Here is a 17422-nt window from a genome sequence, read left to right as displayed (position 1 = left end):
CTTATACTTAAAAAAAAAAAAAAAAAAAAAAAAAAAAAATTGCTTATTTACCTGAGAAAAATCTTACGTAGCATACGAAATCTACTTATCTGACGGAAATTTCACTTATATACGTGCTTAAGAAGATCTGATTTATAGGCCCAGCGGTGGCCGAGCGGTAAAATCGCTGAACAATAGTTTCACCACGAGTAACATGTATCAGAGGCAGTTTCCTTTACAGAGTCCTCCATGAAGACATCGCTTCCCTCAGGAAGATAGCCAGACAGTACTTTGCTGTAATCAGCTAAAACAAACCAAACTTACTTAAGAAAACCTTACTGCTTACTAGAGAAAACTGTTATGCATTCAAATTGTAATGTAATAAGCGTAAAATTTAGAAAGATAAAGCTAACTGTTAAAGTTAGCGTCATTTTTAATCAAGAATTTCAGTTTTGTTCTTGTTAAATAAATATAGAATGCAGAGGGAACAAAAGTTATTGATTTCAAACTCGCATTCAACCCCCACTGCGGCTAATAAGACAGTTCCTAAGCCTAATCGGCTCATAAGACAGATCCTAATCAGCCATAAGACGGATTTTCGCCTAATTCGTCTAATTGCCGTGCCGTAGTGGGGTGATAGCGATTTGCAGTCGATTTAGGCGAACGCGGCTGGCTTTTTTTGAGTTATGCGAGATTCATGTGTTCGTACAGGCGTCGCGAGGGTGGGGTCGGTTTTGCAGTTCGTTTTGGAGTGGAGAATCCTTTGTATGTCCGTAGAATGTCACGTGGGAGGGTAGTCTGGACGGATTCGAGAGCGATGAAAGTGGATATTTTCTTTGAGGTCTGAAATCCGTAATTTTTCGTGATTGCACACAGAAGTAACAATCAATTTTGTAAAAGTTGCGAAGACTAACTTCCTTTACATTTTTTTCGCTTCCTAAATTTACATTTACAAAAAAATTTATATTCATTATAAAAAAAAAAAGTATTAAAAGTGTGAATCGCGTACGACAAAAATTTGCCGAGATATTTGGTATTAAAATCGGAGATATTATTTAAAGAGCTAAGTGACGCGCACTTCTACGTAGAGTATGGTGAAAAGTATTGAGCAATACAAAGCTTTTTTAAAATGTCTTATTCGCAGAATTGTATAGAATTCGTGCTCTAAGCAAAGTGGTACATACTGGAACACAGCCAACTAGTAACATTATTTGCATTAATAAAAAAAAATGTATTTTAATAAATTTTATACTCATTCAATATATATATATATATATATATATATATATATATATATATAATTAGAAAACTTTTCTAAGACCATCTCCAAGGAACAGAAATTCAATTAAAACAAAGAATATTTTTTAAAAAAATTTAGTCAGTATTTTAATTAGTTTTTTTTTTTTTAAATAGTATTTTCTAAATCTCTATTGCTTTAAAAACATAAAAATCTGTAAAAAAAATCCTTAATTGCCCACACACACACACACACACACACACACACACAAAAAAAAAAAAAAAAAAAAAATCAACATCAAAAGTGAAAACCTTTAAGTATTGAAAAAGTAGCCATTTTCACTGATCGTAGATTAATCGACTTATCATGGGGATAAACCAATCTACCATCAATTAACAATAACCAGGGCTTAATTTCTAAGATTAGAAGTGCCGGAGGCCTATGGAAGACCATCAGCAGAGAGGAACAAGAGTAAATAAATAAATAAAATGACTATTAAACTCATTAATAATTTTAAAATTAAATAGTTAATTATCATCGAATTAATTAATGTTTATAAATTGTTATTTAATCAATAATCATTATAAACTTCATTAATTATAATTTAATTGATAATTATTAGATATTTGATTAATTATAATTTAATTTATAATTATTAGATAATTAATTTTTATTTATTGAAATAATTAAAGATTGAAGTAATTAACTAATTAAAATTAAATAAAATGTAAAGAGATAAATTGAAATTTAATACGCGATTTTCAATATAATTTTATTGTTCAAATAAAATTTTCGAGATCAAATTTCTACTGAAATTGTTATTCAATTCCATAAAAGAAGTGCCGCAGCCTTCTTATTCAGGGCTCCGGTGCGTTCCGGCTATAATTATGACTTATTACAAAAACTAAGAAGCACCAGAGCCGAGATCCGGTGGGTTCCGGCCCAACTTAGGTTCTGATCGTAGGGGGGGAGTTCTTTTATCATCACAAAAATTAAATATACTTAAAGTATAGCTGATGAAAATTCCAGCACGAAACAGAATGAGGGTATGAGTGGGTGGAAACAAAAAATGAGGGGAATCTTGGCGAGAGAGAACGTTCTCTTTGACCGTGGCTTTCTGTTGATATAATTATAGCCATCAAGCAGATGGGTGTCAGGGGTAAATGAGTCCTGAATCGGACTCCTAAATGTAAAGTTGCTGGTTACGCTTCCCCACCCCATTAGTGGATACTGTGGGAAGAGGATGTATAGGACATGCTTGAGCAGTTTATCTCAGTATTTCACTCTTATTGTACTCGCTGTCACTTAAAGCACATTTAAGAACACACATTTTCCTTCCTGCGAGGATAACTATATCTATAAGCATCGATAACAATACATTAGATACAATGGCATGGCGAGAAATTTAGGAGTTCCTAAACAAACCCTCCCAAATTTATTGCTTTTCTTAAAGGGAAAGCATGGAGGACCTCCATGAGGGAAAGGTCTCCGCATGTGAGCATGCTCCATGCATGTGAGTTAGAGGACGTTACTTGAACGTCTCATGTTCTCATGAGTTCGTATTTCTAGGGAAATAGAGTATTGCAAAGTCCGCTTATTGTTAAACTAAAACGTTACGAATTCTAATTCCCCCCCCTTTAAATTGTGGTTCAGTTTTATAAAAAGAAGTACCGGAGCTCATCTTATTTAGAGCTCCGGCACAGTTTAAGTTGCTGTTAATATAATATATATAGTTTTGCATATGCTGTTAATATAAAAGGTTATGTTTTTTTAATAAAATAAGTACTCTATTGTTCAGTTGAAAAATCATCTGCTATTCCCAGTAATATTTTGGAAGGGTTGCTTTTTATGTCATCATGGCAAAGACGGTATGGGAGGAATTTCGCAGTCCGTGGATATTGCAGGAAAAATTATTAAGTTTATATTGTAAGACCTGTCTTCAGACATGCCTCGGTGGTTCAACTGTTTGCTGTTAGCTTTTAAAGATTAGAATTGAGAGAAGGGGAAATTAAGTTTTATATCTTCTTCTTTCATCATAAGTTACGATTCATATCTTCCTATAAATCGCCACAGGTGTTTCCAAATTTTTCCTAATTATGCATTTAGTTCATTAATGGATGCATTAGAATTATTTAGCCAAATATTCCTATCTTCAGATTTGCAGATCACCAAACTTAACCCTCAATAACAGCATTCGTTATACTAGAAGCATAGTACTTGTTCGTCAATATCTTTGAAGATTTCTGTCTTTATAACGCATCGGCGCACTGCCATACAATATGTCTTTATAAAGCACTGCCATGCAATATGTCTATATAACGCATTGCCATACAATTTACGTCAAAGGCATCCTGCGTTTAAAAGCCACAAAAACCTCCGAGTAAATAACAATTTTCTAACTAAGATTTTTGTTCTTTTTCCTGAATGTGAACTTCAAGAGAGCTTCTTGATTCATGAAACTTACATTTGAATTTCATTATAGTCACAATGAACTTTTTTCTGAATATCGCATTATTAAAGATTAGGTAGGCCAGTGTCTCTCTGTTATTATAGTCACAATGAACTTTTTTCTGAATATCGCAATATTAAAGATTGGGTAGGCCAGTGGCTCTCTGTTACTCACATGCAAAATAAAAGAACTCACAGTTCATAATTTTGCAAAGAAAAAGACTTACAATGCAAAGAAGGATCAAGCTTTGAAGTGAGTTAAAAAGAAAAGGTAAAGAGGTAAATAATGCCAATGAGGGGGCCAATAAGCTAAAGAATCAACCTGTTTCTGCTAATTACATTACCACGCGATGCAAGTAAATTATCTGTCATGAAAGAAGTCTTACGAAACCCACATCATAAAAATGCTAACTGCACAAGATGCCAAGTTTAAAAACAGAAGGAAAACTCTTGCTTATGTACACTGCACACACACACACACACACACAAAAAAAAGGGGGGAGGACAGTTCTATACCTTCCGATTAACGAAATTCAACTTTCGTTCTTCATGTCTCGAAAGCACGACTTAGGATATGTATTAGATTTATATAGAGCATTGTTCTAATAGAGGTATTTTGACACAAAATTGGGACTTTTCTGGAAGAAACATAATTTTTTTCCCATATTTCAATTCTACGACTCAAATTACGCCAAACTGCCACGTTTTGTAAAAATCACACAAGTAGTTCTTAAAAAATTAGCTCTCAAAATTTTAGCTCCTCAATGTTAAGTTTGGTATATATATATTAATCTCTCTTATTTTATTAAACTTATTTGATTCTTCCTTTCACATTTCGAAATTCAGGTTTATTCCAAATAAAATTCACCCATTTTTTATGATTTGTTTTTTGATTTTAAATAATTTTTATAATTTTTTTTTAAATTTAAATTATAATCTATAAAATTTTTACCAGCATCTTAAAGTACACGTATTTCTAAGCATACCTGTAAAAAATTAGTTTTTTATTCAAAATTTCCGAAGATACACGTGAATTTATGTATTGGCGCGTTTTGATATTTGGCATATTTGTTGAAAGCGATAAAACATCAAATGCGGTTTAGACACTTTGCTAAAATTATTTGAAAGTAGGAACGATGTGACCTCTTTTTCGCTCATGCACAATGTAAAAAGGTAGGAACGATGTCCCTTTTTTTTCCTCTCCGGCATAATGGAAAGTAAAGGAAAATTGGTTGCCATATATTAAGAAGTTCGCCAAGTGAATTATTCTAGGCGCAAACTGAAAAAATTGCGCCAAGATAAATTTTTGAATTTCTCCGTAAATTTCGCACCAAATTTTACAAAATTTAATATCTAGGCATAATTTGAGTCGTAGAATTGAAATATGGAAAAAAAATTATATGTTATTTCAGAAAAAGTCCGATTTTGTGTCAAAATACCTATGTTAGAACAATGCTATATATAAATCTAATATATATCCTAAGCCGCGCTTTCGAGACATGAAAAACGCAATTTGAATTTTGACAATCGGCCCGTAGAGCGGGAGATATAGAACTGTCCCCCCTTTTTTTGCGCGCAGTGTACTTGTTGATGGTCATCTAATTTGGACAATTGGATCCACAGAGGTAAGATGAGAAATAGACAAATATGGCCTTCTCAACTCAGTTCTTCCATGAACTGAATGTCGTTTACTGGATTTCTGCCTAAGTGGTCCACCTTAAACACGTGATTAGAATGTAACTCTATGATCGTTAATGATGATTAAAAACATTAAAAAGGATAACTGTGTAATTTTTTATATCATTGACTAAAATACTATATACAATTACGAAACTTGTGACTTGGTTTTATTGCAAATTAATAATCATACTATGCAATTTAAAATACACATGCAAGAGAGAAAGATTCATCTTTCCAGTCTATCGATCTTAAAACTAAATAAAATAAAACAAAATTAAATAAAAAAAATTACAGAGTAAAAAAAGGAAATGCAAAGCTGAAACAGCGCATGTTAACAATAGTAAACAGCTTAACATTTAAGGGGTTTTTTTATTGGCTTTTATTTTCCCTTTCACCAATACAAAACAAAAGAAAGTCGAAAGTTATAAGTCAGGAATATAAATAATGCTAAGGAAAAGACAAGTCCAAGCAGTATTCTATATTTTCATGCAATATCTAGCTGGTAACTTATCACAGGACACCTATTATTCGAGAAAGTTTATTACGATGTCGTATACCACACTAGTTTGCCCTAATACCAAAGGTTTAAAATAAAGGATAGCCTTGGATTTTTGAAGGTATTTTGCACGTGAGAAGAGAAGATTTGGATATATAATGGCCGCACATAGACCCTGTATTTTGAAGGTTCTGCAAAGGGACAGCCTCAAATGAATCAAATCAACAATGCTGGCGGTGTTCTATAAGAATAACCACCAGCGTTTGAGATCAAACTAAACCACATACGTTTTCTTTCCACAACTAAAATTAAGGAATAAGAAATAAATACCTTAAATTTATCTTACTTTAAACGATAGGCTACTCATTTAACTACGATAGGCTATATTACTTAAACGATAGGCTGCTCATGCAAGGCGGGTATGATTTATAGAAATACATTTTAAGTGGAAGGTGGGGAAAATATACAGCCTTGCATTCCAACGAATACGAACATTTGTTTCCTTCCTAATAATATTAGGCCCACCAGCAGCCGAGAGGTAAAATCGCTGAACACTGGTAGTTTCGACCTGGCTTCGAGTCCAGGCGAACGGGCTGGCTGCATGAGCGTTTTCGTGGTTTTGCCATTTGTATGGTGTATACGAGCCAGTTTTATCTTAGAAAGTCCTCCACGAAGACATACCTTCTCTCAGGGAGATAGCCCTAATATGCTTTGCAATAATAAACTAAAACCTAACAATAATGCTTATAATTCCTTCTGATTACTAATTAATTACACAATTACAGTCTTTGTTTTATACATACGTTTGCGCTGATTATTCTTGTGTTACGATTTTCTGCCTTAAATGATTTCTAAAGAGGTACAGCTTAAAGATGAAATTGTATTTACGAAAGTCAATACACAGGATGTACCGCAAATGTTGCGACAAACTTCTAGGGAAGGTAGGGCACATGATAAGGATTAAGAATTGTATAGGAACCCATGCCCGGAAACGTCAAGGGTAAAAGGTAGAAGATGGGAAAAGAAATAAGAGTGATTAATTTGAAACACTTATTGGACATGAATACAAATGGTGTACGCAGCTTGAATGTTACAGCAGATGCTCGAAGTTTCCACCATCAGACGCCAAACGTGCCTGACACCGACGGAACATTTATTGCCGGACATGTTCAAACACACCGAGGGGGGGGGTTTCTTTGATTGTAGCAGTTGCGCAGGCGAGCCACGAGAACCATTTCAGACACGACACTTTTGATGGCTTCCCACAAAAAGAAATCAAGGCTCGATAAATCCGGTGAGCGTGGAGGCCTAGAAACTGGTTCACCACGCCCAATCCATCGACGCGGGAACAATCTGTTCAAATGGCTACGAACATCCAGTCCAAAATGAGCAGGGGCCCCATCATGTTGGAATCACATGTTGCGCCTCACATTTGGTGGACCATCGTCAAGCAAATCGGGAAGAACCTGCTCCAGAAAGATCAAATGATTCGCAGCATTCAAATGGTCCGTCAATGTCAGGCATGTTTGGCGTCTGATGGTGCAAACTTCGAGCATTTGTTGTAACATTCAAGCTGTCGTACACCATTTGTATTCATGTCCAATTAATGTTTCAAATTAATCCCTCTTGCTTCTTTTCCCATCTTCTACCTCTGCTACCACTTACCCCTGACATTTCCGGGTATAGGTTCCCATGCCATTCTTAATCCTTATGATGTACCCTACCCCCCTAGAAGTTTGTCGCAACATTTACGGTACACCCTGTATATTTTAAAATCCTACATAACATTTGCAGCGACAGGTTAATGTAGGATACGCTCCGTTAAAAAATATAACAAATTAAGATTCATAATTTCGTTTTAAATTAACAACGATGCACTCATGAATGAATACTTCAAATATAAATGGTCTCGTAAGAGGCTATAGTGTTGCATAAGATACTGGAAACTATGAATGGCTTAGTAACAAACAATAAAAGTCAGTGCTCTAAATAGCGCATCAACGCGCAAAAAACTTTGCGGCTTTCAAACACTCCAGAAAAGGTGGCAACGTTTGACGAACACGGCTGGTTGAAGGGATATGCCCTGGACGCCTATTCTATGATCACTGGATCTGTCTACAACTTAAGCGAACAATATTGACTCAAAGAAACCGGTATGGACAGCTATCAACAACTTATCGGAGAAAGCCATTCTGTGGTCCTCAGTTGGTGGGCGGGTGGGTCCATTTAACTTTACTGAAAGGGGACAAGGCTTCAAGGAGCTTTAGACCAATCGCAGTATAGACGAGTGACGAAATTTATAGCGCGCGCTGGCTGAAGTTCTAGGAATATTCTCCCATTATTTCACTAACTCACACGCTGCATTTGTAGTTCGAAAAAAATTGCACAAAACAGTATTATGACCAACACGCAGCGGAATATGCTGCTGTGTTATGTGAAGGAAAATTCCGTTTTTTAAGGGGAAACTTAACTCAGGAATTTAGAGCTAAGAAATAAAGAGTGATATGGGATACCACGAAAGCAATGGTAAATAGATAAAAGTAAATGAATTGAGCTTACTTCAAATCCTTTTAGAAATAAACAATTTTAATCATTTAAATTTATAATATGATTAATTTGCATTACAATCTAATAGCAAACTAAGTTTTTTCTTTCTTTCTTTCTTTTTTTTTTTTTTTTTTTTCATGCTTACATTAAAACTGTTTTCCCGCAATTTATTTTACAGTTACTATTGGAAAAATATTTCTTTACATAATAAATTAGAAAGAAAATATTTCTTTCTTAATATTTCTTCCCTTTTTTTTTATTTTCCTTTACTATGAAAATTATTTCTTTCAGGAAAAGAAATAAAATTCATTCGCTATTACAGTATGGCCGATTGCTGCTGCATTCAACTATCACACACGCATCAAAATGCTTTATTTTAAATAATTTATTCTATAATTAACATGAAAGAAAATATTTTTTCAGTATAAAATATATAACCAAAATTAAACTAATCTATCCTGTATGTGTGATTAATTCGTTTTGCAATTTTTGTCACACAATTACTAACACCTTTTTTTTTTTTTTTAATATTACATTGCTGTTACTTGAATTTTTTATATATATAAGAACTGCTCAGTTTAAATATTCTTCCTTCTCAAAAGATTTTATTCTGTGAAAATAATTAAAATATAGTAATATTTTCACAGTTTAAGTACTAAAGTAAAAATAATCAGTGTAGGTCTCTTGCAGTTGAAGTCCTTGTCAAACCAGCGTTTCGACACATTTTAAATAGAAAACTAATAATAATCAATATCTCTTTTACAATATAAAAATGAGAATGCTATGAACAGTTTTTTTTTTTTTTTTTTGTTGTTGTTGTTGTTGTTAAATTTGCAAAGAAACAATGATTTTTTAATACTATAATAGGTTACAAAAGTACTATTCCATGAATAAACCCTCAGTCTTATAGCATTGTTACTTCATAGCATAATACAATAATAATGCAGTATAATTCTACTAACAAGCCCACCAGCCGCCGAGCGGTAGAGTCGCTGAACGCAGGTAGTTTGGTCCGAGGTTTGAATCCCGGGAACGAGCTAGCCGGCGTTTTTGTGGCTTTCCACATGTGTAACTTGTATACGAGCCAGTTTCCCTTAGAAAGTCCTCACTTAGAAACCAGTTTTAAAACGTAATAAAATTACACGCAAAATAATAATAATAATAAATAAATAAATAAATCTGAAAGCCTTCAGATTTTATATTACTTCCAAAGGGCCATTATTTAACGTTTTGCGTGTTATCTTTATTTATTAAATATCATGTTTTCCTCACTTAAACCATAAAATTAAATTCAACAGCAATATCATATAATTTAAAAAAAAGCATATCTTTAGAATTTCCGATACATAATCTCCCGCGCTAGAGATGAAAATGTTTTTTACTGTACAATGTTGCCATTGCTCGCTTTGAAATCGTTGGGTTTCTTAATCAAAAACTCATAAATGCTTTACAAAATATGAAATAGATAAATCAAATTCTCAGTTCCAAATTTGAGCCTCCAGATGCCTATATTAGGATGGAGGATTACGTTATTCAGAATTTCATGGCTCTAGGTAGCGTTGTTTTATGACTGTGCGAGAAACATTCATACATTCTGCAGATTCCTCATTATTTAATTTCTTTAAATATAATAGAGTGCGATAATACTTGGTGGCAACGATTTGAAAAGTGAAACGCCACAAAATGGCAAAACGAAATTAATAGCTCCTCTGAGCTAAAACTTATTTTTGAAAGTATCACATTAGTAGTAGTACAGCTACTGAAAAAGATATTATAAAGCTATTTTATAGTTTTATATATATATACTTTTTTTAATTTTTATTTTACAGTAGTGTGAATTTCGCGTAATAATGAACGACATTCCTTTTTGTGTTCACAGTATTATTGGTAAGGTATTCAACTGTTAGATTTTAAAGTAAACGTAATTCTTGCTGTACATAAATCGAGTAGAAGCTTATCGGATGTCTATATTTGTGTTAAATAAAGAAAGTTTATGTGCTTGATAAACTTATTATCTTCTACATTTTTAAAGCATACAATTACAATTTATATCTATAATTTCTGGAATAGTATAACTTTTCTTTCAGTAGAAATTGCGTTCTTGTTTTCTGAATGTGGCTCCAAATACTCTCTCAGTTCATCGCAAATTAAAATAACTATAAATTTTGGCAATCTGAAATACGCAATGAAAACATCTTTTGGCAGAGCAAAAGCATCAATATATTTTTTATAAATTCGCCACCGAGTCAGAGATCTACGACCGTATTCTTCGTTTAAATATGAAAAAATCAGCAGCGAAAACACATACAAAGCCATTGTCTACTTAATGCGTCAACTGCACAACCCTGATTGACGACGCGGCAACACTTTTTCGCGCGCTTTCGACAACTTCCGTACTCAGAGAATATAGGATGTCGGACAGACCTGTTTTTTACTAGCAGCGACATCTGGCGGCCCACAACTTGCTGTCGACTCTCGTAGAGTAGAATAACCGTCCTGGAGAGACTAGAAGGGCCTAGTGACCACTTGTTCACTATATTCACCTGCATAGGAAAGCCCCATCGCACCCTCCCTTGCTGCGTTGCCAGGACAACGGTGTGGGATCGATACTTATCCCAGAGCACTGGGAAATCCACGCCGAAAATAGTTTGGTCTCATCACGTTTCGCAGAATGCATTCACCGGTCCTACAGTCAAACATCTGAGGCCATACCATCAGAGAGGAAACTTAAAGAATGGAATATGATGCAGAAGAATGTGAAAGAAAAATGTCTTTTTAAATAGAGTATAAAAGTAATTGTTCTGTGGTGTTTTTCTTTATGCAGAAAAGGGAATGGCCAGTAATACACAAAATCTTTCGCGAAGGACAGACTTTTGGAGATGTCTTACTTTCTAGTAAATTAATGACTTAATGCGAAAACAGTAATTACACCCTTAGAATCAAAATAACACTAGTTTCGCCAGAAACTACTGTTATTTTGATTAAATAGTTTCTAATAACTTTTAAAATTTATTCGACAATTTGTAAACAAAATACCATTTCGGCAAAATAACATTCAAACAGGTGAATAAAATTCGGGCAAAATTATATTTTTACCGATTGTTACCTTTATAGCATTATTCATTAAAAAATTACGCTTTTTTCGTTCTTTATTTATTTATAAACATACACAGGTTTATTTATCATTCTGGGGTGTGAAATTAACCTAACGCACGCAGTGTTATGATTTAACGATCCGATAAATTACCGCCTCAACAACTATTTAATTCTCAGCACAAAACACAAGTCAAATTAAAATTCAAAATAAAATTTGTCGAGCTATCTCTGGTGATTTTTAACTGAAATTCGCCATAGGCTCAATCGATGGCTAGCCCAACCAAGTTATTACAAAGATGACACTGCTTGCTCTGACGCTAAAATGCACATTTTCACAAAGCAGAATTCCAATTACAAGCTAAACCCACATAGTTCTACAATACCTTTAAGTTCATGAATCATTGAGATTTAAGAAAATGTTATATTCATTATTTAAAAACTAAATAAATAAAAAGATTCTTGCAGAACATAAAAATGGCAGAGATATTTAATTTTAAAATTGGACATCATATTCGGGGGCCGTACACAAATTGAAAAGCGATGTATTTAACTAAAAATATCAGTTTAGGAAAACCTTTCTGATGTTAACTGATAAAGCGACAAGCAATAATATAATTCCTATGCAAATTATCGTGAAAAGGATCGGCAAATATAATTTTTGTTTCAAAAAAGTGATATTATCCACAGAATCTTACAGAATTCGTGTTCTAGAAAACAGAGTAAGCTTTTTTTCAGTATAGCCTACTGGTAACTTTATTTGCATAAATTTAAAATATTTCTAGTTTGATGAATTTTTTTTTGTACGATTATAAGATTGGAATTCGAAAGTAATAAAATCATATAAGAACATCAAAAACGTATTTATACTGTTTTGAACACTTAGAAGTTGAAAATGATAGAAAAAGTGGGTATTTTGAATTCAAATATCTCTCTTCAGTTTTTGTCATACAGATGTCAATTTTTTTTTTAAATTGTTTTTTACAGTCTCTGCAAAATCTTTTCTGAATATAGTATACGGAATGGGGTACTGTAAAAAAACTTTCTATCTGTGTATCGGGAATTCTAGATATCCTTTTCTAAAATTATTCTGTGATACTTCTGTTGAATTAAATTTTATGGTTTTGAGATCGAAGAACATATTTAATAAATAAGGGTAAAACACAAAACGTTGAAAAAAAGCCTCTTTGGTCGCAATATAAAATCTGAAAACTTTCAGATTTTAAATTTAAAAATACCAAAACAAGAATATTTGCGTCATTAAAAATATTTTTGTGATTGGATGTGCATGTCTGCGACCAACGGTGCGAACATAAAGGCTGCGTGAGAACTTTTGTAGATGCGGTGTAAATTTTGTGGCCGCCCACGGTTCAGCAGATACTAGTACTCAGTGACACAGCGGCGATTGCTCAAATACGTCACAGTTATACTTCTATTTTTAAACAATGTCACATGCTTAAATTTGCATAAATTTTTAATCTGAGCGAAAACTGTGATATCAGCCAAAAAGAGTAGAATATGATGATTTAAATGAAAATTAAACCATAAGTAAAACTTAATAAAAATTGCCACAGTGTTTCCTTTAGAATAAAATTACTACTATCTAAGCCTCTGTACATGTTTACCTTAATTTTACACGACAGCTAAGGAAAGAAGTAATACTATTTTCACAATTATTGTGAAATAAATTTAAACAAAAAGAGAAAAAGAGAATTTTTTTAGTCAATTTTGTTAAAATTAATAATTCTAATTTCTCATGATATTCTCCTCGCAAATCAAATCAAAAAATATATATAACATAAAACGCAATAAAAATATTACAAGTACATGCACAAAATTTTCTAGTAGTATTATAGTGTTTAGATTAGATTAACCCTTTCGGAATCAACGGGACAATATGCTTCAGCCACTACGTCTATTACTTCTGTGATGCAAGTAAATTCCATTTTGCGCTGTTTTTATTTACATATTGACGTTTCAAGAACAGTTATTATATACATAATTAACAATCTGCGTTCATTATCATATCTGAAAACCTACATTTTCGCTCTTATATGAATGCAGTCCTAGAGTATTGCTTAACAGAATAACAGAGGTAGGGAAGGAAAGAAAAAAAGAATGACGTTTTCGACTATTTTTAAAAATTAATGTTTCCTTATATTATTGTGATAAATTGATACTTGGAATTAAACATAAAAATACGGTTGTAAAAAGTAAAAATACTAAAATTTGGCAGTGTACTTATGGGATATATGGATTCTAGTGGGTTTTTTGAATAAGTTATGTATTTCCCAATGTATATTTCACCACGAACAAGAGAAATTTTTACCCAGACTGAATTCCGAGTTCTTAGCTGCCAATATGAAGGATCACTGTTGGCCATTAAATTGCTACACCATGAACTAACGTCAACTTGCAACTAACGTCAGATTTATAAAAAGGAAAGGTATTACAAGTTGGTATATGCAAATTATTATCATTCGAACGCATGCGCACAAAGCAAGCATGACTAACGCCATCTACATTGTTCATAAATGGGAAGATTATAAAGTAGGTTTCTCAGTTGAAAATCGCATTTAACTTTGATTGTTTACGATAAGGTCGTGTTGCCTCCAGAAACTCCCTTCAGGGTGAAATCTTAATTCAGACTGAGTTAGCTTTGGTTCTCGATGCATTTTGATTGGACAGTTAATACTGCTATATAATTACTATTGGCTGTTGAGAGTTTTAGTTCCATTTATATCACCAGAATTATGTAAGAGTCATATGACATGGATTAATCTAGAAATGACGCAAAGCAGAGAGAGGTTACTATTTTTTAGAATTGAGGAAGGAAATTTACGTTGTTAATTTAATCTTTTACATATTCGTTATTTTCTTACATACACAGATATATTACATTTTAATCTGACTGATTTAAATAAAAAGCATTTAATTCGTGATATATCTAATTAAAAATATTGCATATTTTTATGAAATAACACTAGCGATAATAACTAACTAGCTAAATGACTCATTAAAATCAGTACAGTACAAAATCTGTAATCCGGACTCGTCGGGATTTCGGCGATTCCGGATTAGGAGGTTTTCCGGATTATAGATCATCAATGTAAATCTGGTAAGATGACATGCAGAAATTATGCAATTAAAAATATGAAACCGTAATTTATGAAATAAAGAGCAATTATGATCTAAAGGGTATCAAAGTTTACAAAAAAAACTTAATATTTATGTGTTTACTTTATTAAACATTTCTTTCAACGCGCGCATGCGTAAAGCATTCTTTACACGCATGCTTAAAGTTTGTGGCTTTGAGGTCCGGATTATAGATCATTCCGGATAATGGACCTCCGGATTACGGACTTTGTACTGTATATATTTTTTTCTGTTTTAAAATAGTATTTTTGGGTGCCAGTCGCGCATACGGTTCGTAATTAAAAAAAGTTTGCTTAAAAATGATTTTATGACATTCGTATGTAATTATCATATACCGAATATCACGTTTAAATTATCCAGAACCTGGTTAAAATAAGTCGAAAGTACCAGTCTGAGTTAAATAACATGTAAATGACGCACTTTATTCCAATAACTATTAAAATTTCCCACTAAATCAATTTTAAACTTTTAGCTGATCGAAATTTGAATGTCATTAGTAAGGTCAGGTACTACAAGCTATTAAATAAAATCACACTATGTGAGAACAATTTTAAATTATATAATAAATTATTCATAAAAAAAATTGTAATTTTATTTCAAGGCAAAGCAGGCTTAATATTTTATGAGAAAATAATGACAATACCAAACAGATATACATGCTATTTTCTCATGTAAATTTTTTTAAATGCCATTAGGTGGTAACACAGGACACCCAGATGCAAGGGATCCATTAAAGATCAATTTATGAAGATGATTTCTTATGATAACGTTTATTTTGTAAATACTACAGTGTATCTTACATTATGAAAATATTTAATTTTTTAACAGATATTTTTAGAATGCCTCATACATTAATGTGTAAAATAATAAAGCGTAAAACAAATATTTATAAAATACTGCATTTAAATGCTACATCAACATTTATCATCAATCACCTACTGTATGCCTTTCCAAATCTCTGAAAAAAGAAAAGTTTGGAAAGCATGGTATTTTGTAGAACCTTTCAGGTATACAAATATGAAAATTTCTAGCTTTATTTTTAATGTTATTAAAAATATTAAAAACAAAAATATACAACACAAAAATGAACAAAAAATGTATTAATTTACATACCATGTTCACACACCATATCCTGACTGTTAATAGTTAATGAAAAAATGCATTTCCTATAAAGAAAATAAAGATTATTAAACGCACTATAGTCAACTTGTATCCCACACGAAAAAACAACAACAAAAAAGAATAGCTTTTGCATTTTAAACAAAAACTAAAATTTTTTTTTACTTACTTTACATATTTATTTCATTAATTTAAGTTCAAATTATAAATTACAGTAAGCTACATAATAGAAATTTCACTATTACCTACAATTCAGTTTATATCCATGCCTCTGGCTCAAAATTTTTAATTGTTAATATTTCAATGTGAATAAATTCTTCTTAATCACTAAATATTAGAGCACTTTTTAAACAAAACTGCTTGACCAGTAAAATCACAAAACATAATATGTGCTCAAACGTATACATTATGCATTATTTTATTTTACATAACATGTAGGGTGAATCTGAACAAGTGGTCAAAATTTTAGGGGATGATAAAAGGCAGCTTATACAAGCAATACTTATCATAGAATGTATGGTCGGAACGCAAACGACGAGCCGCTAGGTGGCATTGTAAATTCCCCCTCCCAATGGCAGGCAGCTTGTGAACAGTTACAGCGTAACACAGTCCATTAATCTATACAAGGCCAGATGTGGTTAACCACATCTGGCCGTGTATAGATTAATGGACTTTATTATGGAGACGCCTAATAGCCCTTTCCATAACAACCTAATACCTCTTTACTATGGAGGCACCTAATAGGTGGGCCACCATCGCCTCCTATGAATGAATGGACAGTTATAACCATGCCTTTTCCGGGATTCGAACCCAGGCTTTTCGGTATCGCAGTCAGGCTTCCCTAATTACTATACCGTCTGGGCGAGATGCCTTTGTAAATTAAATGGCATAAAAAAGGTCGGTCCTCGCAGCCCAGCGGTGTTGTGTATGGATAGTGAGGAACTGTGTCCTTTTAGAGAGTTCTCGCAATATGAAATACCTCAGTTGGGAGAGAGTTAGACTAAAGATCTAAACGTCCCTGATTCGATCCCAGGATTCGGTATCTCCGCCTGTCACGTGGGAGACAGGGATTCCATTCCCCGCCGGGGAGATTCTTTTCACTATTTGGAACTCTATAGTAATCGGGATCTGGAGAAAAACTTCAGTTCGCCAGCCGAACTTTATTTAGTGTTATAATCTTAATATATGTCTTTTCCATCTTCAATATAGCGCACTGACTGATGACTCAGGCCATATAATTGTTTTGACTTAATAATTGCTGTTCTCTACGACAGAACTTTTTGCACTTCGGTGCTCATTTGCCGCCATCTGGCGAGGACTAAGAGATTCAAAAATGATTTCCAGCAAGGAACAAAGTAATTTTTGGTAGTAAAGGCCCAGGGTCGAAGACTACCGATCCATATTAGATTCAAGATTCAAGGTCCAACGGCATTTGTTACCGTGTATTGGTGAGAGGATTGCTCGTTATACGAATCACGAAATTTCCAGAGCTATGGATTGGTCGAGGTGGTCCAATAACTTGGCCACCAAGATCACCGGATCTCTCGTGTTTGGATTTTTTCCTGTAAAAGCCAAATCTACAAGTACCCCATTGAAGCCAATATGGACCTAGTCGCCAAGATCGCCGTTGTTGCCGGCGATATTCGGGAAATGATGCCTAGTATCTT

At 33.2% G+C, this 17422-nt stretch overlaps 1 protein-coding gene across 3 annotated transcripts in view; it reads right to left on the bottom strand.

Annotated features, from left to right (window-relative positions):
* LOC118185054 (zinc finger MIZ domain-containing protein 1-like) overlaps positions 1-17422 on the bottom strand; it is a 547573-nt gene that overhangs the window by 340409 nt on the left and 189742 nt on the right. For 2 of the 3 annotated variants that reach the window (XM_085824218.1, XM_085824220.1), the window contains exon 2: positions 15750-15802. The exons of the other annotated variant lie outside the window; for it this stretch is intronic. In XM_085824218.1, coding sequence (XP_085680344.1) covers positions 15750-15752 — 3 coding nt within the window. In that variant the 5' untranslated portion in view covers positions 15753-15802. The remainder of the gene's footprint in view (positions 1-15749; positions 15803-17422) is intronic. 3 annotated transcript variants of the gene reach the window in all.

The sequence above is a fragment of the Stegodyphus dumicola genome, chromosome 9, assembly GCF_044657685.1.
Source record: "Stegodyphus dumicola isolate Sdum_Otavi_A_Nest chromosome 9, ASM4465768v1".
In the NCBI taxonomy this organism is placed as follows: domain Eukaryota; kingdom Metazoa; phylum Arthropoda; class Arachnida; order Araneae; family Eresidae; genus Stegodyphus; species Stegodyphus dumicola.
The sequence above is the reverse complement of the archived record's forward strand: the minus strand, read 5'-3'. Positions and strand labels throughout refer to the sequence as shown.